The sequence below is a fragment of the Drosophila santomea genome, chromosome X (assembly GCF_016746245.2).
Source record: "Drosophila santomea strain STO CAGO 1482 chromosome X, Prin_Dsan_1.1, whole genome shotgun sequence".
In the NCBI taxonomy this organism is placed as follows: domain Eukaryota; kingdom Metazoa; phylum Arthropoda; class Insecta; order Diptera; family Drosophilidae; genus Drosophila; species Drosophila santomea.
Window position 1 is genome coordinate 2,756,397 of NC_053021.2, and position 24,226 is coordinate 2,780,622.

A 24,226-nucleotide genomic window follows, 5' to 3' on the forward strand; every position below is an offset into this window, starting at 1 on the left:
TTTTAATTTTGATGACTGCTGAAAAGCAACGCTTTATTTTCAATTCATAGTCCATATTCCATGACCCCCCAATAAAAATACGTTTTGCGGATAAAGGAAAAATACATTGATTGTGGTAGCTATTTTCATTCTTCTTATGAATACACACATAACATTTAAATACAAATACATTTACAATTGAAAATTTTCTCTACATATACAAAATATTTTATTTAAAAATAGGTGAAAAAAAAAATAAATTGTTGTCCTTAGGTTCGTTAGCTTAGTAAACATAATTTATGCGCCAGCGGCAGCGGAAGCAGCAGCAAAAAGAAGACCGAATTCACTGAACACAAATGAAAAATTAAGTTTTCTTTAAAATGGCTATGGTGATCGGGAATTAAATTCTTCAAGTAAGCAGCCTTTTTTTCTGTTTCCCATTTCTAAATAAGAAGACAATATTTCTCAGACGAGACAGAGTATTGCTCAGTAAAAACAACTTGAGGTCGATTTCATTCAGTTTTAACTCTGCTTCAGATTTCTTCTCATGATTAATATTTTTACACGCAATATCAATAAATTTATTCCTCACAGAATTGAAAGGAGAAGTCAAAGCTTTATTTAGAACTATTATTACATGCCCATAAATATTTTTAATGTTAGTCGTACATTTAAAAGCAAATTGAATTTAGTTAATCTCCCACATGTTCCTCTCTTCTTTTTTTTTGTAACTTTAAAAGTTTCTTCAATTAATTGAGTTGCAAAATGAATTTTTGATTGATTTGATCGATACCGCTTCTGTTTTCTGTTTCGTGCACTCTGAAATCTGATTTTGATTTGGAGTTCAATTTCAATAACTTCTAACGCACACGGGTATTTAATATTGGTTGTTTTGTAGAGAATTGCATATATAACGCGCTTTGTGCTAGGGGTTGCTTGGTGTTCTGCTCGTGGATTGCATCGATTTATAGTCCGAGATATCGCTACATATATCGTCGAATATAGGTTGTCGGTTGGCCTCTACGTTCACGTAGCTTGTTTTCAAAATTCGTTGTGTTCTTGTGTAAAAAGAGATCTCAAAACAAAAGCGAACATTGCTGATTTCTTGATTTCTCGATTCTCGGTTGTCTCATGGTGGTAAGTAAGTTTGGTGTTCTAGTGCTGGCAAAAGTCCAGGAAAAAGTTGGGGACTCGTAGACAGGGATTCGAATATTGGTGGGGAGTTAGCTGAGGTTGGTTCATTGCCCAACCGTCATAGAGCTTAATAGTTAAACTACAGATCGGCTCGTTATTTGTACGCGGCTACGTGTATCCGTATCTGAATCGCTACATCTTAAATAAGTATATGTATTTCCGATCCGGCATCGGCTGGTAATTATAGCTAGATATCTTGTATAATTGTATATATAGACAGAGAATAGCGAACATTATTGCTCAGACCCATTAGAATAGTTGTCGGCTGCTCCTGACGATGCTCCTCCCAGACGTGGCAACCGTTTGCACTGTTTTATTAATATGGTGTATATATTTCATAATATATAATATTGGTGTTTTGCTGTTGCTGCTTGAAGACTAATAGTTAACGGGGCGGCGCCCACGTGGCTTTATCTTCTCGGATATCTGCCACATCTCCTCCTCGCCCATAAAGTCCTTGAAGTTATCAAAGAAGCGTATAATGCGCTCGTTGCGTCGAAATGGATAGGCACTACGTCAGAAATTAAAGTTTGCTCGTGATCAATGGAAAAAGTGATTGGAATTGAAATAAATTACCATTTCTTAAAACGTTTCATGTTGTCAATTATGTTGTACTGCTGCCAGCGCTTAGAGAAGTTAATGACGCCCTTCGACAGGTAGTCCTGGTTGCCCACATGCACAAACGTTAGATCCTGCAGAATTAGGCCGCTGAAACAAACAAATTGATTAGCTTTGGCTTTTGGGATTTCAAAGAACATCAGATCATCATTCTTACATGTAGGGTATGCAGGGCGGATTAGTTTCGGCCAGCGCCTGTCGATAGGCGCGAAAACTGGAGCTGGAATCGATGAGGGCGCAGAAGGATCGCACCTCCTCGGTGATGCCCTTTTGCCACTCCAATCTGCAGGACAAATAAATCGTATAACAATAGCTTTAAGAGGCCGAAGCAGGACCTACCTTCTAATGGGGCCCGAATCGAGGGCCGACAACAGCGCCAGATACGAGTTGTAGTTGTTCATCTTGCGTAGATGCTTCATGATTTTGATGAACTTGTTCACATGCTTCTCCCGCTCCTTGGCATCCTGCAGTCGCAGGATTTTGGAGCGCGCCCAGTAGGACATCTTGTTGAAGTGCTCGGTGAATTTGTTAAGGTTGGGCGACTTCTCCTCGCACTGATCTTTGGCAAATAGTAATACTTCGGGTATCTCGATCTTCGTGAACAGCTCCGCATCCAGCAGCGTCATCTGTTCGGCAATCTCCAGCGACTTGAGGTCCAGCAGGCTAGGCTGGTTTCCTCCACCACCTGCACTGCATCCACCACTGCCAGCGATTCCCGTTCCAGGGCCACCACCGGCTCCGCCCAACTCACCGACAAAGCCATACACCTTGGGCTCCTTGTACAGCGTCACCTTTTCCACGAACTTGTTGCGCAGCAACTTGGCCAAGTACAATTGACCAGAGCATACCAACTGATAGACGAACTCCACCAGCAGGCTCAACAGTTGGCTGGTAAGATCCGTCGACCTGCATGGTGAACGTGAACACAATGATAAGCAGGTATGTAGATTTATGTGCCACCTAATTGCTTCAAAGATAAGTTATTCAAATTGCGGTTAGGAAACTCACGTTAGATCGTTGACAACTCGGACCAGCAGCGCAAAGGTCTCCTTGGCGGCCTTCTGCTTGTTGTCCTGCACTTGACAGAAGAAGTATGTGTAGCGATGGGTCAGCTTCTCGATCACGTCGATCGGCTGGATGAAGGTGCGAAAGGTGGTGATGAAGGCCTCGCAGAATGCTGCACGAATGGAATGGAAATTGACAGAGACAACAGAGGAGTTGGGTAAATGACCATGCGAATGAGATTTGGTATGTTTGTGCTGCTTCTGCTTGCGCTGCGAATGCCTACCATTATCGGCGACCTTCTGCACACGGCTGGCGTGCACGATGAGGGCGTCGATGTAGCCGCCTTTCACCTCGGGCCCGTCCTCCTCTCTCTTCTTGAGTATCAGGTACCGTGTGATGTTGACCTCTTCCAGCATGTTGATCAGCATATCCGCTCGCTCCGCCTCCGCCTCCGCCTCCGCCTCGACCTCCGCTTCATCGTCGGCGTTCTCTGGCTTACCCGCCTCGTGCACAGCGACCAGTGGACGGGACTCCGCCGTTGGCTCCTCCTGCTCCTCAAGCACTTGCGGCGTGGTTATCGGCTGGTCGGCATTGCTCGCGTCCTCGCTCATTTTCATCTCACTGGGCAGCTGATGCGAGTGACAGTAGAACGTCCGTACATCATCGACCGCGCTCACATTCTCATTGCTGTCCAGCACGGGCGAGCGGGGCTCTGGCATCGCTTCCTCGCTGCCCACTGCATCGTTCAGCTCTTCGCATACGGTGGCCATGCGACTGTCCGGCCTGCCCGTCGACCCATTCTCACCCAGTGCCGGCTTCGGACTCGGCGGCGGCGTGGACACAATGATGGGCTGCAGCGTGGGTGATGCCACCATGCTTGTCGCCTTGCGCTGCTTGTAGTTCTTTGGCGGCAGGGCAGGCGGTATCTCGAGCTCCGGCGACAGCTCCTTGCTCATGGGCATGATGCTGCGAAGGTAGCAACAAAATGAGGTTAGTACGTATTACGGCGAAGTGGCTGCTAGATACAACTTTACTCACTTCATGGTCTGGCTGTGCGAGATGTTGCGACTTATGTTGCAGGCGTGCATCGTGTGACGGTGCTGCTCAATGGATCGCGTAGACGCCGAGCAGATTTCCATGTACGCCAGAACTGTGTGCGGTAGTTAAGGGAAACTCGTTAGCAACATTCACTACAGTGGCAGCGGACAGTAACCAAAACTAAGCCGATCGATCGATCCTTGGACCCCCCATCCCGAAGGTCTTTGTCTGTTCGCCAGATCTACAGGAATCGCAACATACAACACAGCACAACGAGTAACAGAGGACTGGATAGTAAGTAACACAGAGCAGGACATTGAGCGGGTGGGTGGTTTCGGGTCGTTGGACTGGAGGTACTAGCTCTGGACGGACACAGTGGGTTAGGCGGAGCGAAATGGAAGCCAGAGAACTGTAACTTAGCCTAGTACTAGAAACGGAAACTGCAAACAGGTGGCTGCTCGGGCGCCAAGTCAAAGCGCCACCAAAGCGGCGCAGCAGCAAAGTTAACAGCAGAGCAAATAGCCTAAAGCCTATAGCGAACTCGAAATGCTCTTTCTATCATGGGTTGTAGGTCTCCATTAAATGGATAGCAATATAATAGGTCCAAGCTATTCACCTTATGAAGTTTTATAAATACGGAAAAGGCATAGGCAAACGTGGAATATTCGCATTTTGTTGGGCCAAGGAAATCAGTGCCCAATGGTGAAATAAAGCAAAACTTTACCGAACGGAGTGTCATTCAATGCGGAGGGAAGAAAAGAGCATTGCGAGCTTTCCAAGGGCGCCGCAAAAAGTTTGTTTCGTGGGTGATTTTGTATTGTTTCGTTTTTGTTTGGCATTTGGCAGCAAAAGTTGGCTTAGTGTTTTTGTTTCGTGTTGGTCCTCTAGTAACACACACAGACTTACCCGAAAAGGCCACACTTTGAAACACTAGATGTTGGTTGGAACGATAATTTAGATGGGTTAGACTCTTGCGTACAACAATTTGGCAAACTTTCTTGTCGCCAGCATTTCTAAGGGGTTTGCGATAATGCGGGTATGTGCTATAAATAAAATGGTCTTAAAGAAACAAACAAATCTCGAAAAACGGACAGCTCGGCCTGGCTACCCATACAAGGTGATGACTGACTAACTGATTGGCTGACTGATTGGCTGGTTGACTGATTGACTGATTGACTGATTGACTAACTAATTGGAGGTCTGATTGTTGTGGTGTTTCTGTTTCGTCTGATTTTGTTTGGGTTTTAGCGATGGAGTAACCTATTAAATGGATCTGATGGGATGGATACCGCAACAGGAGGACGGTGACAATGGAAACCCCTGATATGCGCTCAACAAACACCCATTAACTTACCGCTCGGCCTGGCCTGGGCGGTTCCAAAAATGACAATAAAATGATATAAAAGTAATGTACATAATATACATAATATACACAACAAAAAACACACACACGGTACGAGATGCAGAACCAAACCAAATCGAAAAACGGGGGGGGGGGAAAAAAATAGGAAAGAAAAATAGGGAGAATCGATGTAAATAAAGTGTGCATCGTGGGCAAACCGACTTACTGTGCTTCTTCTTCATGGGCAGCGGCGGTGGCTCCTGGTCCAAGTGGCGCTGATCGAACGCACTGCAGCTGCCACTCCCCGCCAGCTGGAGGCGGGGTCCCTCGATCAGGCTGTGGTGCTTCGAGTGCCACTGCTGCAGCTGCCCGGCGGACGCGGTGTGCGGATGGTGATTGAGGTGATGGAGCGGCGACAGTTGGCGCAGCTCGGCCACCTCTGACTGGCTGCTCCGGTGGCTGGCCCAGCCGGAGGAGGACAGCGCCTCGTCCAGCTCATCGCCAACAACGGGCGACTCGTGGCGGGTTAGGCTGCTCCGTTGGGTGCTCTTTGGCGGCAGGGCGGGCGCCAGTTCGGCCGGCGTCGTCGTCTGCTGCTGTTGCTGCTGTTGCTGCTGCTGCTCCAGTTCGCTGCTGCTGCTGCCATAGCCGGTGGTGGTGCTGCTGCTGGTGGTTGTGGTGGTGCAGCTACTACTGCTCGAGGATATATGACGCTGGCTGTGCGACACCGACTGGCTAATCTGCTGGTACTCGCTGCTGCTGCCGACCGCCGTCGACTCACTGATGCTAAACGCAATCTCCGAATTGCTGCTGGACGACTTCGTGGAGGACTGGATGCTGTAGTCCGTCGTCTGTGTGGAAGTGCGAAACTCGCGCATCGACACGAAACCTGCCGATGGGAGGAGAGCGTTAGAAATAGTCCAAAAGTGCAGACCTCGTTGTGGGTAATAGGAAGCCAAAACCAAGCGATAATTAAATAATAAGCCAAAGGAAAGCTGTGGAAAGGATCAGGGGGAAGGCGGAAGGAGGAGAAAGTCAACTATTTACAGCATCTATTGATGAGTGTTGAAACATAGATACAAAATGCCTAACGATGAATTGGGAGGGGATTCATTGGCCGTGCATTGGCCGTGCAGCAGATACAAAATAATAAGCGGGATTTTAAGTACGATGATAGATGTTCTGGGTACCCGATTCGTTTGAGTGGCGATTGCTGTTAGTTTCCCCGCCACCAGTCGCTGCAGCAGCTGCACCTTCGGCTGCTCCTCCAGTTCCGCCAACAACACCACCACCAACACCACCAGTCGCAAGTGGTGTCTGCATTTTGTCCTCGATTGCGGCGCCTGCGTAACCGGTGGATTCTGTACGGAATTCGTTGATTGGGGGGGAGGCCACCACTTGAGTTGAGCAAAGTGAGGGAAGTGGCGAAGCCTTGCGGCAATACTCACTGTAGCTGACCATCTTGTCCATGTCCTCGTCCATCATCGTTGGCATCTTCGAGAGCGACCTCAGCTGCTGCTGCTGTTGCTGTTGGTGGTCCTCCTCCTCGCGTGAGTGATTCAACGCCGAGTCAAAGGAGCACTGACTATTCTCATCCGGTGACCGCGACCGCACAGATAGGCTGTGGAAGATGCACCAATTAGTGATTTCTAATAGATCCTTAGTCTGCAAGTCACTTACCGATCCACGCCATAGTTCAGCAGCGAGATGTTGGAACTGCAGTCCAGGTCCAAGTTCAGGCTGATATTATGGGGCTGGGCGTAGGAGGCGGATGTCAACGATGAGCAGCCGACCACCGCAGCGCCAGCAGGTGCGCCCGGCTGGCTGCGTCTCTTGGGTGGCAACGGCGGCGGATTACTGGCCCTATTGGGTAGCGGTGGCTTTGGCGGTGGACTCGTGTCGCGCAGGATGCTTTCGGTGCTGTGCGAGCCGCGCATGGGATTCACATTGTGCTGCTCCAGTATGTCGCGTTCCTTGGGCGTGAGTGCAATGTCCGGCAACGAAGTTCGCTGGGCAGCTGATTCGGCGGCTGAAACGCGCATGATGCCAGTGCCGGGAACACTCACTCCCGGCGAGGCGGTGACCGCACCCATGATCTCCGCCGCCGCTCCAATGCCGCCCAAACCAGATCCACCATAGCGAAAGGCGCACTGATCCTGCTCCTTCAGTTTGCCCTGCGCCAGCGTAACGAGATTCTGTGCATGAAAATGTAGAATCGTGGAATCATTATCGTTAACAAACGTACCGTGTGTATAAGGAAAGTTAGCAAGACTCACCCGCACAGCATCCTCCAGAAGATCAATGACCTCCCGCACATTCTCGTTGCTCAGGGAGGCGCACTCGCCGCTGTCCTCGGAGAGCATCACCTCGTCGCAGAGCTTGATGAGCTTGCCCAGGCTCTGGTAAACCTGCTGTGTGGCGCAGCTCATGATGGCACTGTTTTCATTCAGGGTGTACGTTTGGATCACTGCGGCAGCAAAGCAAAATGATCATTTAGGATACAAGCCGAGGAAGTCGAGGAGTGGTTACTTACCGGAATACATGCTGGCTATGGTTTCCAGAATGACCGTTCCGTTTCCGGGCAACACCTCCAGCTTCTTCTTGAGTATGACATCCCGGAAATGCTTGAGCGCGTTCGAGATGTCCTTGACGTGCGTCTCCAGAGTTTGGGTGGATCGCTGCACCTCCTCGGTGGTGGGCGGTGCCTTGGAGCCGTGCTTGGTCCGCGGACTGTGCGGCGAATGGGAGCGACCCAGAGTATTGTTGGTGGTGCGCATCAGGGAAATCTTCTCGATGAGGTCGTCTTTAAAGGAGCGCGCTCGGCGTGCTAGCTTGGTGCCCTTCAGACTGTTCTTGTGGCCCGAGGATCCGGCACTGGGTGGTGCCGGTGGCACTCCACTTCCACCACCTGCTCCACCTGCTCCACCTGCTCCACCTGCTCCTCCCACCCGACTAGATCCTGCGGGCGTGCCCTGCAGCTGCTGGTGCTGCGTGTGATGGTGGTGCGTGGGTGGTGGCGGAGTGCAGGCGGTGGAGTAGCTGCCGCTGTTGATGCTGTTGTTGCTGCTGCTGCTGCAGCCGCCACCGCCCACTCCGATGCCACTGGAACAGGCGCCGGGCGTGGATGGAGAACTGATGCTGCCGTCTGCAAGAGAAGGTATTTCGAGCACTTTATTAATTCATAGGCATTACATATCAATATATATGTGAATGGTAGCAAAAATACGAGTTTCATAGGATTCTACATATATGTATGTTTATAACATGGGATTAGTCTTTCCTGTTCGAGCAGCATTCTTGAATGCCAATTTGAAAATCAAAAGTTGCCCCATTTGAAACCACAATCTTTTGCAATATATGGCAATGTAGGTTTCGTTTCGTACTTTTCATCATTTGGTTAAGTAAGACGAATATTTTAAGGTCATTCTACACTGGCTAAGCTAGCTGCAAAATTGAAAATCTTTCAGAGTTAGCCAAAGATCTTGAAAGATGTTTCATTGCCCCTTTACAACGCTATATATATTATATATATATATACCCTTCTCATTCGAATCTTCAAACGTGTATACTTAAAAGTGGAATAATTACAGCTGAAATGAGCATATGTAATACAAATTCCTAGCATTCCCATTTCGGAATCGTTCATGCGAGCACAATCATTTTCATTTCGGAACTTTTTAAAGAGCCAAAAACCGAGAAACCGATGAGCACCACCCACCAAGCGAAAAGCCCGGCGAGTAGCTTTCACTTACGGCACACCGCATTCTTGAGCGGCACAGGTGTGTCCATCTCCATATCGAACTCCCTATCCACGGTCACATCCACATCCATCTGCAGTGGAATCGCTGGCGTTGATAGCGCCAATCGTGCCAGCTTTTTGTATTTGCGACGTCTGTGGAATTTGATGCTATGCAACGTGTTGCCGGTGGCACTGATGCTGTTGCAGGTGCTGCTGCTGCTGCTGCAGTTGCTATTGCTACTTGGGCTATGATTGTTGTTGGAGTCGCATGGCGACCACGACTGCCGCTGCGTCTTCCAAAGACGATGGTGATTGTGATGGTGATGATTATGATGATTATGATGATGATGATGGAGTCGGTGCTGATCATCATCATCGTGGCTGGCACTGCTGGGATACGGATTCCGATTCGGTTTCGGACTTGGACTCGGATGCGGTGGCAATTGCTTGACCGTGTACGAATAGAAATGCCAGCGGTCGGCCAGCGCACAGTCGCTCAAAAAAGATTCATCAAACTGCGGCATAATGTTGCATAATGGCAGCGGCAGCAACAGCAACAGCAATAGCAACAGCAACACGCATAACAACAATTTGTTGTGGCTTAAATATGCCTGGCCAAAACACACACACGCGTTGGCCCAACTGATTTCTCCAAATAGCGATAAGCGATAGCAGCAACATTGGTTTGTATAAGATTGTTGTTTTAAGCGATTGGCCGTCGATTCGATTACAACATCAATTCATTTTTCTGTTTCGGCATGTTTTAATGTTTTACATTGATTATTTCACTTTCAGTTTGCAGTTGTATTTTCGAAAAAGTTTTGACCACTGATAAAGGCTATATCCGTTGAGGAAGTAGACTTAAATGCTTTCCGATCATGTTCTTTTGCTTTTGCAAGAACTCCGATAGGCAATTTAAGCGATTACCGATTCTAGCTTCCTTTGAACTGAAATATCTGTAATAAGTATCTCAGATTACTTCAATTGACCGTAGTGATTTCCGTATATTATTTTCTTAAATGTTTAAAGGCTATCAAGCCCTAATTTCCGTTTCTTACTGCTCTGCCCGATTGTGGTACCACTTGTCTTTTGCTTTACGTATAGTTCAAGTGCGATTTCCGCAATTTTCCCAATAGGTTTCCATTCACCACCACACTTCGGCACTTTGGCACTTTTGCATTTTTGAACTTGAAATATCAACAGGCTGATTGGTACAATCGCCGATAAGCGATAAGCACACACTTTGCTGCACTTCCAGTGCAATTTCCTTCACTTTCAAGTGCAATTTTCTGCGCTCGTTTTCCTTTTGATTTTCCACCACCATCAATCCATACATCCATCTCGTTGTCGCACCGCCCCCGCAGTGGCCAATCTATCTGGTTGGCCTCTGGGTGAGATGTTGATTAAATAAATCACAAATAAAGATGATTATATTTAGATGCTGGCGCTCTGCCGTCGTCAGCTGTCGTCGTAGTCCGTTCGCGTTGCCGTTGCCGTTGTCGTTGTCGTTGTCGACTGGAAAGCGCACTGAACTATGAAAATCCGCAAACGGGCAAAGCAAAAGACGACCGACCGACCGACCAGGCGGCAAAAGCGAGTGTCCGAGTCTTGGAGACCCGCTAACCGGCCAACGGCAATGGCAACACATTAGCAATATAGCCATATAGCCATATAGCCATATAGCAATACCAGCAATAGCAGCAGCAGCATACGAGAGCCGCCGAGGGAAAAAAGAGCCCCAAATGGCACTTGCCCACCTGGCAATCGCCCTCTCACCATCTCACCATCTCTCCTGATCTCTCCTGCTGCTCTCGCCACATCGCTCTTTCTCGCCAAGATTCATCAAACAAATCACACATATTCATTTTCACATCACCGCTAATCCAAATGGGCTACAATAGTATCCATTCAATAGGTCTCGCAAATCGAATTTAAGTATTCAATATATATATATTCTCAACGATTTGATGACTTTGCCACTTTAAGATGACAAGTTCTTTTTACTGTTTTTACTTGCAGGTACACCCACTTTCTCGCTGTGCAGCCCGCGGTTTGCGGCTCTTTTTTTGCGCCCGGGAGGCTGCTCTCCATCCGCAGAGCTCTCCGCCAATTATCAATCAGCTGGCGCACCTGGAATAGAGCCGCAGGGGGTGAGGGGGCGGTAAAGGGGGCCCAGAGACATGCGGACGCCGGGCGGATTTCTTCAATTTGCAAGTGCCGCTCGTGACTTGCCTTGGAAATGAACTACTAGCTGCTGCGCAAATGGGCGAAAATCGAAGGCGTGGCCAAAAGTGAGTACAGCAAGAAAATAAATATAAAAAATATCTTAAGCATAAGCATGCAAAACAACAAAGCAAGTAACTGAAATGTATATGGAAAGCAGAAAAAAAAACCAAACAAAAAACCCCCAAGTGGATCGGGTTAGCGGCTAAAAAGAAAGGCCATCATTGTCCCGAGCGGAGAGTTAGGTGCATGGCTATGGGTGGAATCGATACCTTGGGTTAAGGTTAAGGCCAAGCTGAAATCCTGGCCAAAGGCGCCACTTAAATAGAATAAAGCTTGGCTGGGTCCAGTGAAAGGTTCGAGTATCAAGGTCATAGTTTGTTGTCGTTAATAGGACTTTAAATTTAATTCCGGATTCAAAACTGATATACAAACTCATGGAATTGCCTTAAAAATATAACCATTTAAAGCTACTAATGTACATAATATAATATAAACTACAGTCATGTATATGTGTTTATCTTAACATGAGTTCTATCACAATTAGGCTTGGATTCCAAAAAGTCGAAAGCATTGTGAAGAAAACCAGAAACAACGAAGCTTATCGTGTATTGTTTTCAATACAACATTCCAGGAACTTGCAATTGCAAAAACATTTCAGATTCTGTTCTGACCTACTGCCCGAAATGGGTTTTGTTTTTTCGGGCATCTTTCGCAGCGCCACCCACTCCAGTGCAAAGTAGCAGCACTAGAAGTAGCAGCAGTCACGTTCACCCAATTAATTTGGCACACCGCACAAATGGTAAATGGTAAATGGTAAATGGTAAATGGGAAGGCAGGCAACCAAACCCGATATCACTTGGCGGCGACTGCAATCTCGCCGAGAGTCGAGTGCCACTTTGCATGATTGGGAAATTGGATCAGGCAACGGACCCAGCGGGTTTGGTTTGGTTTGGTCTGGAGTCGCCGAGCGGGTTGGACGAGTCGCGCGGAGTCGATCAAGAGGTGATTTCGATTCTGGTTCTGGCCAAAAAGAAGACAAAGCCCAAAAAGAAGGCACACACCAAAAGAATTCGGACAGTACAGCTTGGCAATAACGAAACAAGCAAGTTTTCTGTTTGACATTTTCAAATATTTATATAGATACACAGATATAACTTAGGTTCAACATGTTACTTCTTCATAAAATATCAATATCGCTGACTTACTTCCAGTGTTTTTAGATTGAGTTATATGCGATGCCACTTAGCGACGCTGCACTGTACAGCAGCAAACTGGGCTAGGCGGATTCAAAGCAGCTGTCGTCGAATAGAGAAATAAAGGGGTTGGGAGGAGGAGTTGGCACCGAATTCGGTAATTGGCACACCCGATGAAGACGACGATGATGAAGATCGCTCATAAAATCAGCGGAGGCATCATCGCAATGCCATTGGCTCGCGTTTATATGCAAAGTCCTCGGGGGACCGCAAACTTGACCAATATTCGCGAGTGTCGCCCCTCAATTTCCCGACCAGTTTCAATGTTGCTGTTATTGTTATTATGCAGTGAAAACAAATATTCAGTGATCAAGATTTGCTAGACTTATGCTATATGGCATTAAGGAGTCAAGCCAAGCTAATTAACCCGTTCTCAGATCGATTTGAAGATGAGGTTCCAAGTGGACGACTAACGTGTTTGATGGGATAAAGTTTGGTAGAATATATAGACGGCAGTGCCCCAGGGACACCGCATTTGCACAGTGTATCTTCAACCAGTTTGAAGATGGAGATAGGGAGATTGCGATAGAGAGACTGAGAGTAAGCCTATTAGCGGCAGCAGCTAACAAATCGCGAAATGTAAGGCGAAAATAAAGCCAAAACCGCACAAAATGTGAAATGCCGACTGAATGAGCACGGAAAACAACAGCAAATAAATAAAACAAGAGCCGAGGAATTTCTGTTTGCCTTATGGAATGCTATGCTTTCTAACTGCTGCGATCGCGATAGTTCCTGAACATATAAACACACGTAACATATGTATGTCTGTCTATACCCAAATGTTCATACATTTGTAAATGTATTTATATTTATTAGGCTGCCCTGCACGCACATGGGCGCCCAACAAAATAATTAAAAAACAAAAAAAAAAAAACAAAAAACAAAAAACCAACGAAACTCTGCCCCAAATTGAGTAGAGCAATCAAAATGACATAATCTGTTGGAAAACAAAACAGAAGCAGCAATTTCCATGCAAATTGTCCATTAGACGGAACAAAAACACAATCTCAAGTAGTCAAATCAACTAAACGATTGAACCTGAAATGTTGTAGGCATTTGCTTACTGTCGCATTAATTAGTGTAGCAATTTAACTATTTAACTGGTCATTAAGGCAATGTTTCAATGAACCGGCATATTCGTTTGACCCAAACAGCACGTGTCAAAATAATAACATATTTACTAATATTGTAGTTAGTTATATTCACCAACTACACTTGTGAACTTTAACTACTGACGGTCGAAGGCAAAGTAAATATTTGTAATCATTTCTTTTCAGCTGAGCACTGTTATCTTGACCGCTGCTGTGGATGCACAGCTAATGCCTGTTAATGCCATGTTAACTTTTCAGCTGTTAATACAGCCGAGCACATGCTAATTTACATATGTACATACAACATATGTACATATATAAAGTGTAGCGAAATGACCAATTTTGGTGATCAAATCGGCTGTGTTTCACAGCACAAAGGCACTCATTTGTGACACACCGCAATTGTATTTGCAAATGAGCAATTGAATATCTTTAGGATGGCTTTTTAAGCCGCTATTCTGAGTTGTAATAATTGATTTTCCATTTTTTGATTACTTTTTTTGGATGTGAAGCATAACGAGTTTTCCCCCAGTGCATTTGGCAATCAGGTGTGTCTATAAAGGGCTCATGTGGCTTCCATTTCATTTGACAGCCACTGATTTATGCTTGGGCATGGGTCATCAACTGATCACGACTGGTTTTCATGCCGGTAAAATGCATCGTATCAAATGCATAATATCCACACACCTACACGTGTGCACTGAGAGAAATGGATCACCTTCCTTTTACTGATCACCTTAGTATCTTTAACTGTAACTTGCATATGATGTGGGTGTGGAAACCCCTTTACCATTTGTTCATTGCCCCCATGAAATACAAACATACTACACCCCTCTCCCCCTGCCCTGACATCGATGACGTCACTCGCAGGTGCTGTCATCGCAAAAGTATGTGCATTTGTTTTCGCTGTGTACGATTGTGCGATTGGTGCGATTTGTGCGATTTGCTGGAGAAAACTCGCTTGGCACCCACTGCGTATGAGCATTATTTCCACCGCATCAACAATGCCATCGAATTACAATGCTGAGTTACACATCATCGTGCTTATGGGCTGAGTTCTCTTTTCCGCCGATTACTCACTCAAGAATTGTCGCTTAGCCCTTTTTGTTGTTTGTGTATTTTGTGATGTTTGTGTTGTTTTGTAGTAGCTAATTTTCCAACTGCCGTATATTATTTAACTTTTCACCCCGCGCAAACGAACGAAAAACGGAAAGCACACGCCTAAGTATATGCGGCCACTTGAGTTCCGATTCTTATTCTTATATATATATATATTTCCTTCTTTTTTTGTGTTTTTTTTTTTGGGTTCTATAGTTTCTTCGACGATGGAGTGCGTCGTTAAACGGCCCGTTCGTGCGTTCCCGGCAACGGTTAGATAACTTTTGAACAGCTCGTCGTCATAATTAATAATGCGCTGCAAACAAACAGCCAGCCAGAAAAAAAAAGCAGCGACAACACAACTCAGGAATGGCACAAACAAAAAACAACCAAGTCGATGGAAAACAACAAAAAAATACAGAAATACGGAAAGAAAACTCTCAACGCGGCGTAAACGAAAACGAAACTACAACATTTCTCGGCGCACTGAAAACAAAAGCTCTGCTCAAATCGAGATTCAAATTCGAACTACAACTTGTGTACTTGCGAAATGCTCTTGGGTATTTAAAATTTTTGACACTCATTTGTCAGGAAGCGATAAGCCATATATGACGAAAAACTTGATCCAAAAGTAATTCTAGTTATTTTCTGTTTTAAAAAACTTGATTCATTATTGACGCACCAGAATATTGTTAGTGATAAATGATAGTTCAAGTACTCATCTCTTAAAAAGAACAACACATCTTGCTTGTCCGCTTTTTTAAGAACTTTTCACAGAATCACATTCTTTTCTCGCCATGTAGAAAAGTGCGTGACCTATTTTACTTATTGTTTCCCGTTTATTAACACATTTCACTGCTCATTCCGGAATTATACAAACTGATTTCTTGTTGATGTAAGAACAAGAACAAGAACAAGAATAGCTGGCCGAACTCCAAACTCTAGATACTGGTTTGTTTATACCTTGAAACGACCGCCTTTTTTTCCCCGTGTATAAGGGGTATTTGGGGTATTTGGGCTTTTGTTTTATTACTTTTGAATGCCTACCACACAAGCAGGGAAACCGAACGACAAACGAAGCGAGGCTGAGAAGCCCATAGAGAATTGGGAGCGATGACGATGACGGCACAAAAATGGTGACTACGCCGATGACGTCGGTTGTGCGTGAGAGTGTGTGGGAGTGTGTGTTAGTATGTGCGAGTGGTGTGGGTGTTTGGGAGTCGCCACTACTTCAAAAACTGGCTATGGTACATATGGAGCACAACAGTAAACTAATGTGCACTAAATAATATAATTATAGCTTCAATCTATTTTTGTTTTTCAAAAAATATTGCATAGCTACAAGTTTCAAGTTTTAGATGCGGACCACGCTTGATTGGCGACTTTTTATGTTAACTACTCACCGAAAGTTGTGCAAATTAATCGCTTCAATAAATCTGATTATCAACTAAAGGGATCCAATTAATTTGGATTTCTCAATGCTCAATGAAAACTCTTTCACTTTCGAATAGATTGGAATGGAATGGAATGGCTCGCTGAATGAAATCATCAGTTCGATTCAAGCAGGTGGTTATTGTGCCGCTACAACTTATAGTAATAATAATAATAATAACAATAATAATAATGAAAAGTGGCGGGAATCGAGGGGGCTGACAGACAAACCGACTACAAAACAACTGCAACAATGTAACTGTCCAATAGACACGCTTCAGATGCGATACTCTTGACCAAAAAGCAAGACAGCCGCACAGATTGAAGAATGAAAGTTTCGCACCCCAGAAGAAAGTAGTGCGATGGAATAGAGGGGGGGAAGAAAGAAAGATTGGGCGGCCAGGTGAACAATTATGACATAGAGCGTTGACGATATGGAAAACGAAATGAAATGAAGTCCATAGGAAAGCAAAAGTGCAGAATAGCAATTGTGTAAGTGAAAAGCAGAGAGCACGAGGCACAAAGCGCAAAGCATAAAACAGTTTAAAGAAGCCCACAATCGAGTTGACATAAACAAACATTTGTGGGGGCAGCCAGAGGGAAAGCGGGAAAGTGCCATGTCATACGTGACCATAATTCCAACAATGGCCACCAGCACACAAGTATGTGAGCCCAGCCATCTAGCCAACCAACCTAACCAACCAAGTCAGTCCAGATTTCACTTGGGCGCCAATGGAAGCCCTCTGCCCACCTGTGACCACACACCCAGCTTAAGTCCATCAAATGGTGGCCATTGCGAAGACATCTCTGCGCCTGACATTCCCAACCTTATCTCCTTTCGACCTCAACGCATTGCAAATGGTTTATTCGAAAGCATTTCTGTCCAGCTCAAGCTCGAGCTCGAAGGTTTCAAGAGCTAATACCTAGAGGTGCTTTCCACGCTGGAGTTCCTGTATACATATGTGCACAGCGTGCAATTCATTGCAGCTTTTTGCTAGGCATCTCCCATTTGTATGTATTTAGGCGCTGGCCACATTTTCCCTTTAACTTGGCCGCTATCTCTTGATCGCCGCACGATTCAATTAAATAATTTTCAACTCGGACGAGTCGAAAGACCATATTGTACATATGTATGTACATATATGGGTATGTACATATGTACATTGTGAAATTGAGGCATCTGTCGACGGGCACTCACTTGGTCAATTAAGATCTCATTGTGCCCTTCTCCTGCGCTAGCTCCATGGACGAATTAGCACGGAGGAGCCGCCCCAAACAGGCGCCCCCTTAACGGATTTTCCAGTCAAAGGTCAGGGTCAGGAGGCAGGAACAGCAATAGCAATACGAGAATACAAGAATAAAAAGCGAGGCAATCGAGTCAATTCCCGGTGGCCATTGCCATTGACCTGCCAACTCGCATCGCATGTCACTTATCAGCCGCAAGCGGACGCATATTATTCCCGGGAAGCGGAATCGAAATCGGAACTCTCCTTTGACCAGGATTCCCCTTTTTCTATTTTCCATTTTCCATCTTCCATTACCCGTTCGCCATTTGCCATTTGCCATTTGCCATTTACCATTTTCTATTTTCCATTCTCGATGCCTGATTCCTGGCACTCGCTTTGTGGACGCTCTGTGTGCTTCCGTTTGGTGTCCTGGCCACAAAGCCATCAATTCCCGACACTTGAGCTCCTTTGTTTGCCCCGAATGTGACAAACAAACGCACAAGTCTCTTTTCAGTGCAAATGGCAAGTGGTACATTTTATATATCTCGGCTGAAAACTGAATTTAGTTTAGCAAACATGCAGTTTTCCAAGGAATCATGTGCGTACTATTATTAGAAATCCCATAGTGCTAATGAGTGCAATATGGAGTTTATCACGTTCTGTTATTGATTTATGACGGACTGTGAGATATTTTATATGCATATAAATATGTGCCCACATTTTCCCCATTGAAATGTGGCCCAGTCGGATCATAAATCACATAGTTCATTGCAAATCATCTATGCTAGTACTAATATATGTATGTAACAAAAACCATTTTTTTTTTAGTGCAGTGCTATTCATTTATCGAAACCCAAGAGGCGGCAACAGGTGACCAGCAGTAGTCAACAGTCAGCAGTCAGCAGCTTCCCCCCTTTCTCCCAGTTAGAAAGTGCAGTGAAAGCCAACACGAAATTGTTCAATCAACAACAATTAGACAAAACCCTTTTCATGTTTATGGAATTCCCATTTACATTTGCATTTGCATTTACATTTCCATTTCCATCTCGCCAGTTGGAGAATGTTTTCATTCGTTTTCGCTTGCGCATGCCAAAATGTCGTTGGCAAACAACGCACATCTCATATATTATACCAAATATGTGTATATTTTATGATACTTCTACATATATCCCAAATGCTGGCAATCCCAACAATGTGGACATGTGTTGACGCAGACATGGAGTCGGGTGATTAGATTAGATAGGATACTACTGAGTACTACTACCACTGCGCGCCATATCCGATCGGGCAAGGAACCCCAAACAGCTACTAATATATACCTAATAATACCTAATACGAGTATCTGGGGACTTGAGTTGGCTGTACTCATTGAAACACTGGTATATGTAACTCCCAGCCAACGGTGTACTATCATTTAGATATTGTTACTGAAACACAATGACTATGAAACACGGACGAGGTAGAATTCAAATATTCTATATTCAGATACATTTGAGGATCTTCCCAAGCAAAGCAAGTGCATCACTGGCCTCGTTCGTTTCGACTTCAGAAATGTATTATATCACAATCAGTCAGTTGCTCAATTTATCGGACAAATTGATTCATCTCCGATCGGATCCGCGCATAAAGTGCCCACTATAGCCGCATTGGATTCGGATTCTGATCAATTTGGCCGATTATGTTCGCCTAATTTGAGGCAATTGCAGCTAGATGAAAATGATACAAATGATGATTTGCCCGTGGCCATTATTCCATTATCTCGACGAACTATCGCATTCCACAGCGCACTATCTCGATCTATCTCTATCTGTGTAGCTATATCCATACATCCATCTCTATCTGACTGGCTCAAGGCCATTTACACATTCAACTGAACTGGAACTGAAAACTACTGGCGAACTGCAAGCGGAAAAATGAAAACTAGCAATTGTTTTGTTTGTTGCTTTTTGTCAGCGGGGAAATTGCACATGGAAAAATAACCATCACAATGTATCTATAAATAAGCATGTTGAGTTTTTACACCTGTCTTTCATCGATAAGAGCAATAATAAATTAGTTTGCTAACCCCTATTCGCTACAAAAGTGAATGCATTTAACTATTGAAATCCCAGTTTGGTTATGTTTGTCTGGACAAAAACTACTCCATGATGATACCGATGATACTTGCCCAACTACTTGTAAATCCAGATAACGTGCCAGAGTTCTGCAATATTTGCGAGCTGTTAGTTAACACCTTGTTTAGCTTTACTATCTGCAAACATAATTAAGCTACTATTCACTACTATTTTCGTTTTGAAATGGAGTTATATGTATGTTTATTAGCCGTATGTCTAAACGACGATGTAGTCTTTAATCTTCATACAGTTTTTCACAGTTTATAGATGATACGTACTCATACTGGTGGCTCCATTCAGGCGCTGACCGATCTCTGTCCCATTCGCGATGCCCGTCCCCGTCCCAGTTTGCATTCCCATTCCCATTCCTGTGCCCAAGTCCATCGCATCATCGGCACTGGCAGCGCGATTAAAGGGTCGCGGTTTGCGATTTTTGAAGCGCAGGCGCAGCTCCGTGTTGAGAACGCGCATTTTGTCGACGGCCGGAAATCGATGGGAATATATATATATATATATATATATACACTACAAGCACTATATTTAACAACAAAAAACAAGCGGAGGAGGAGGCTCTCTTTGGCCTTTTGCTATTGTTTAGCTCTAGATTTGGTTGGGGCGCGAGAATTGGAGCAAACGCATCAACGACTCCAACTCAATTTGTGGCCCGCATCGATCGCTTTTCGATCACTAATCACTGGAACACTCGAATAAAAAAACCAAAAACTAAAATAGGCAAATGATTTGGGGGATCGCCCCTATATGTATGATATCACACTGCTTGCCTGCAAATCACGAGCTATTCAACGAACATTTATTCAACTTGACTCGATTTGTGTGTTATGTGTTTCCGTGCGCAGAGACGACAGCCACACACCGTTGTTGTGAAAATTTCGCGTGCGACTGACCGACCGAGCTGAGCCACCCAATTCAACCCAACCCAACCCAACCCAAAAGCCACACAACTAACCCAACAAAACCGAGTCAACCTACCATACCGCCGCACCAGCGAGCAGTGAGCAGTAAGCGGTAAGCGGCGAGCGGTACGCGGTGCACGGTGAGCGGTAAAGCGATGAGCTGCGAGCGCACAACTTTTACAATCTAATCGCGAGACCACTGGGCAGAGCGCTCATCGCCAGATCTGACAGTCTAGCTACTTTCCCCGCCCCTCCAGCTGCCTTCAGGAACTCCTTAAACTATATGCATAGTGACTATAGTGACTATACTATTGAATGCTGTGGAGTACCACAAACTCCATACATTCATGGATAATACATTGCATAACTGAAGTTCTTGATATGATCTTATTGCAAGTAAACTCATCTATTTTTCTAATTGAAAATAAACTAAATGTGACTTTATTAGTTTTCATTAGTAACGATAATCTGCACTAGTTTAGTTCGCTAAACTGTTGACTGCTCCTATTCAAAGGTGCGCGAGTGTGAGAACCAGTGATCATTATTATCGTCAGGGGCTCTTATCAGCTTGATGGAAACATTCAAGTCAGCTGGCGGCTCTTTAAATTTGCACTCGCAAAAAAAAGGTAAACATCGAATGAGCTGAACACACACAGAAAGGCAGTCGTTGTCAAAAATTGGTTGTTTTCCTTCTAAATTCAAGTTAGCGGTCATGCAGAGTGGGCGACAAAAGTGCTGCCAAAACAATGAAATCCACACAGAAAGTACAAATTAAATATTTAGCTGAAAAAAAAAGGGCCCAGATATTTAAGCATTCCCACTTGCACTTCCCACTTAGCATTTATGAGTCAGTTAAACTGCCGAGGAAATACAATTGAAGGCGAATGAAAAGACGAATCCTTCAAAAGCCAAGTCCCACGAAATCGGAGCTCTGCTCATTAATTATAAGCTGGCGTTGCATGGAACCAGAATCAACCGGATAATCCTGGGGCAAAAAATGCAATTATAAATGGACACCAGAATGCAGGAATTGTGTTTTCCAGGAATTAATTAAAACGAGGGTGGGCAATGGAGTCGGCTGCGCAAAGGATTAATATACATTTTCGCCCACTTAACTTCTTCAGCGCTCTAAACGCTAGTTCCTAAAGCAATTGCATTTTCCAGGAAATCAAAATCCTTGGCGTTTTGTCGGAATCAACAGAATAATAGACATTAAGTGGTAAATCAAATAACATATCACATGAAAACTGTCATTCGCAGAAATTAAATAATTAGTGCTTTGTATCTACATATGTACATATGTGGGCAGAAGTGCATAAATATAGTCAGCAGGGCGTATTTCCATGGAAACCCCACATTTGTCACACTTTCTACCATCGAGATTGGGATATGATAAGTCCGTATTATTAGTTAAAATACAAATATTTCGATCAATATGTACATATGTGACATGTAACATTAAACATGCAACATTGACTTTGTAACATTGTATTTACAACATTGAAATTGCTAGATTGTATTTGCAACAATCAATTTGCAACATTGAATTTGCAACATTGAATTTGCAACATTGAATTTGCAACATTGAATGTGCAACAATGGATTTGCAACATTAAAACATAGGTAACATTCACCGCAAAACTTTAAACAAACCAAAAGTTATTTTGTATACATTTTAATTTACTTAATTTACATAATTAATGTAATGTAAACAAAATTTCGTCCACCAAGACTTAAAATTCCCAATCAGTTCTGACTCAATCCTCATGGGATAGCCGCTCTGACAGCTTATAGATCAGTTGACCGGAAGTTATGATGTGGTAGTATAAGTAGTAGTATGTGTGTTTGTGTGTGTGATAGTGGTTCCAGAGGCCATGTGGACATCCCGTCGTCGATCTGGATGCAGTGCACCATGGACCAGGTACCTGACCAGGTATGTCCAACACTTAGGAGGTAAATTATTATATTATATTATATTATTATATTATATTATATTATATTATATTATATTATATTATATTATATTATATTATATTATATTATATTATATTATATTATATTATATTATATTATATTATATTATATTATATTATATTATATATATCTTATATATATCTTATATATTCTCGAAACATATTTTATTCTCGAAATATCTTATATGATAAGTTTTATACGATTAAGTTTGCTTTGATTATGACTTATATGATTAAGTTATTATTAGGTTAAGACAGTGGTGGCAGGCTACTATATTTATATTATAGGCTACTATATTTATATTATAGGCTACTATATTTATATTATAGGCTACTATATTTATATTATAGGCTACTATATTTATATTATAGGCTACTATATTTATATTATAGGCTACTATATTTATATTATAGGCTACTATATTTATATTATAGGCTACTATATATGAATATCTCTTACATCTTACTTATCTACCTATTTATTCTAGAAACATATTTTATATGATTAAGGTATTATTAGGTTAAGACTAGTGGTGAATTCAGGTATAAGTGAATATGCAGGCTACATATTTATTCCAGAAACATATTTTATATGATAAGTTTTATATGATTAAGTTATTTACATATCTCTTACATCTTACTTATCTAAAAAAAATAAAATGTGAGAATTCTTGCCCACTTTTCAGCTAAACAAAAAATATAAGGATAACGTTTGCAAAGGTCAAAATCGGTTAAGGATTTTTTGAGAATATTTAATGCATTTTAAGTAAATGTGTGTAGGTGTATGTGCTGTGCTTCAAAAATGCTAGTCAATAAGGATTTTCGGAGAAAAGTTGCTTAATTAAAAAAAAATTCCACAGGTAAACAATAATCAAATGCAATCTGAGAGTTCCAGGAAATACTCAAGAAGCTTCCGCTTCCATATGGGATACAAAGTAAAATTCTATGGGTTATACAAATGGAGTAAAGACAAGAGGATAAATTCCAATTAGGATGACAGCCTTTTTATCCAGGTTTCGAACCATGTGAATTTAGGAGGAGGAATTTTAGAGGAAAAAAACGAGAGAGTGTGTGGGAGCGGTGTTTTGGGTGCAGGGGAGATGCGAGGGGCAAAATGAAAATAGGAAGAGGAAATGGAAATGAAAATGTTTGCCTTCGCTTCTGGAGTTGTTCTTTCAATGTTTAACACTTCTGGATGAGAGGCAAATGCAACTGCAGCATCTAAAAGTCTAAAAATAGACTTGTTGACAGCTCCCAAAACGAGCAGCAGCAGCCACCAACAACAAGAATAAAAACAATGAGAGGCGAGGGCGTTGCTGGATAAAGGGGGGGTCGGGGTGTAGGAGAAGCAGAGGGATTTGGTTGAACAGGAGCATGGGAGAAGGAGGAGGCAAAGGTATGTGTGTAAACGATGAAGGCGAATGCAAACGGTAAACTGTGTGGAAGATGGATGGAAAAGCCAAGGAGTCGCCATAAAAAAAGGAGAGCGCTAAAGAGGGAAATACTGACCGATTTTCTGCAGTATATTCATGATGAGGCCGTGTGTTTTCGCCAGGATTCACAGATTTCCCTCTTGGCAATTTTCATTCTCCTTTTTCCGCAATGAAATTCGGTTCTTTTTGCTCATAGCCGCAAGCCATTAAATAAAATAAAAAACACTAAATTCTCTTTCTCTCTCACACGCACATTTTCGTTCTCCGCTTGAGTAGTATTAGTATTTGCTCACACACATAGTACAGTATTTTTATTTGATATTTCGCCCCATCTCGCTCTAACTACACATATATGTATATTTAAAGGTGCTTGCGATCCGCGCTTCGTATTCACTGGAATTCAATTGCACTCGCACTGCACTTTTGGCCGGCTCTCATTTGGACCAAAAAAAATAAAATATAAAAAAATAACAATACAATTTTAAACGCGCAACACAACAACAAAATGCGGTGACCGTCGCGCAGTGCTGCTAAAATGCTGCCCAAACAATG

General features: G+C 43.6%; 2 protein-coding genes across 15 annotated transcripts in view; one reads left to right on the forward strand and one right to left on the reverse strand.

Moving 5' to 3' along the window:
- Positions 1 to 24,226, reverse strand: LOC120456672 (guanine nucleotide-releasing factor 2). 14 transcript variants are annotated; one of them, XM_039643615.2, is made up of 15 exons: positions 8,929 to 10,408; positions 7,710 to 8,321; positions 7,453 to 7,643; positions 6,857 to 7,371; positions 6,625 to 6,797; positions 6,367 to 6,537; positions 5,403 to 6,065; positions 4,741 to 4,764; positions 3,835 to 3,946; positions 3,080 to 3,762; positions 2,800 to 2,968; positions 2,131 to 2,697; positions 1,949 to 2,074; positions 1,750 to 1,881; positions 1 to 1,684 (listed from the first exon to the last, which is right to left on the reverse strand). In XM_039643615.2, exons 1-15 carry the CDS (start codon positions 9,437 to 9,439, stop codon positions 1,552 to 1,554), a joined length of 4,782 nt encoding a protein of 1,593 aa, XP_039499549.1. In that variant the 5' UTR covers positions 9,440 to 10,408; the 3' UTR covers positions 1 to 1,551. The 14 variants fall into 14 exon arrangements, with proteins under 14 accessions (XP_039499549.1, XP_039499556.1, XP_039499554.1 ...); XM_039643622.2 differs by lacking the exon at positions 8,929 to 10,408 and adding an exon at positions 23,751 to 24,226 and having other exon boundaries at positions 2,800 to 3,762; XM_039643620.2 differs by lacking the exon at positions 8,929 to 10,408 and adding an exon at positions 19,633 to 20,254 and having other exon boundaries at positions 2,800 to 3,762.
- The window catches only part of LOC120456674 (coronin-7), a 12,158-nt gene continuing 9,996 nt past the window's right edge, over positions 22,065 to 24,226 (forward strand). Inside the window, exon 1 of the mRNA XM_039643628.1 lies at positions 22,065 to 22,201. The gene's annotated coding sequence lies outside the window, so the exon portion shown is untranslated. The remainder of the gene's footprint in view (positions 22,202 to 24,226) is intronic.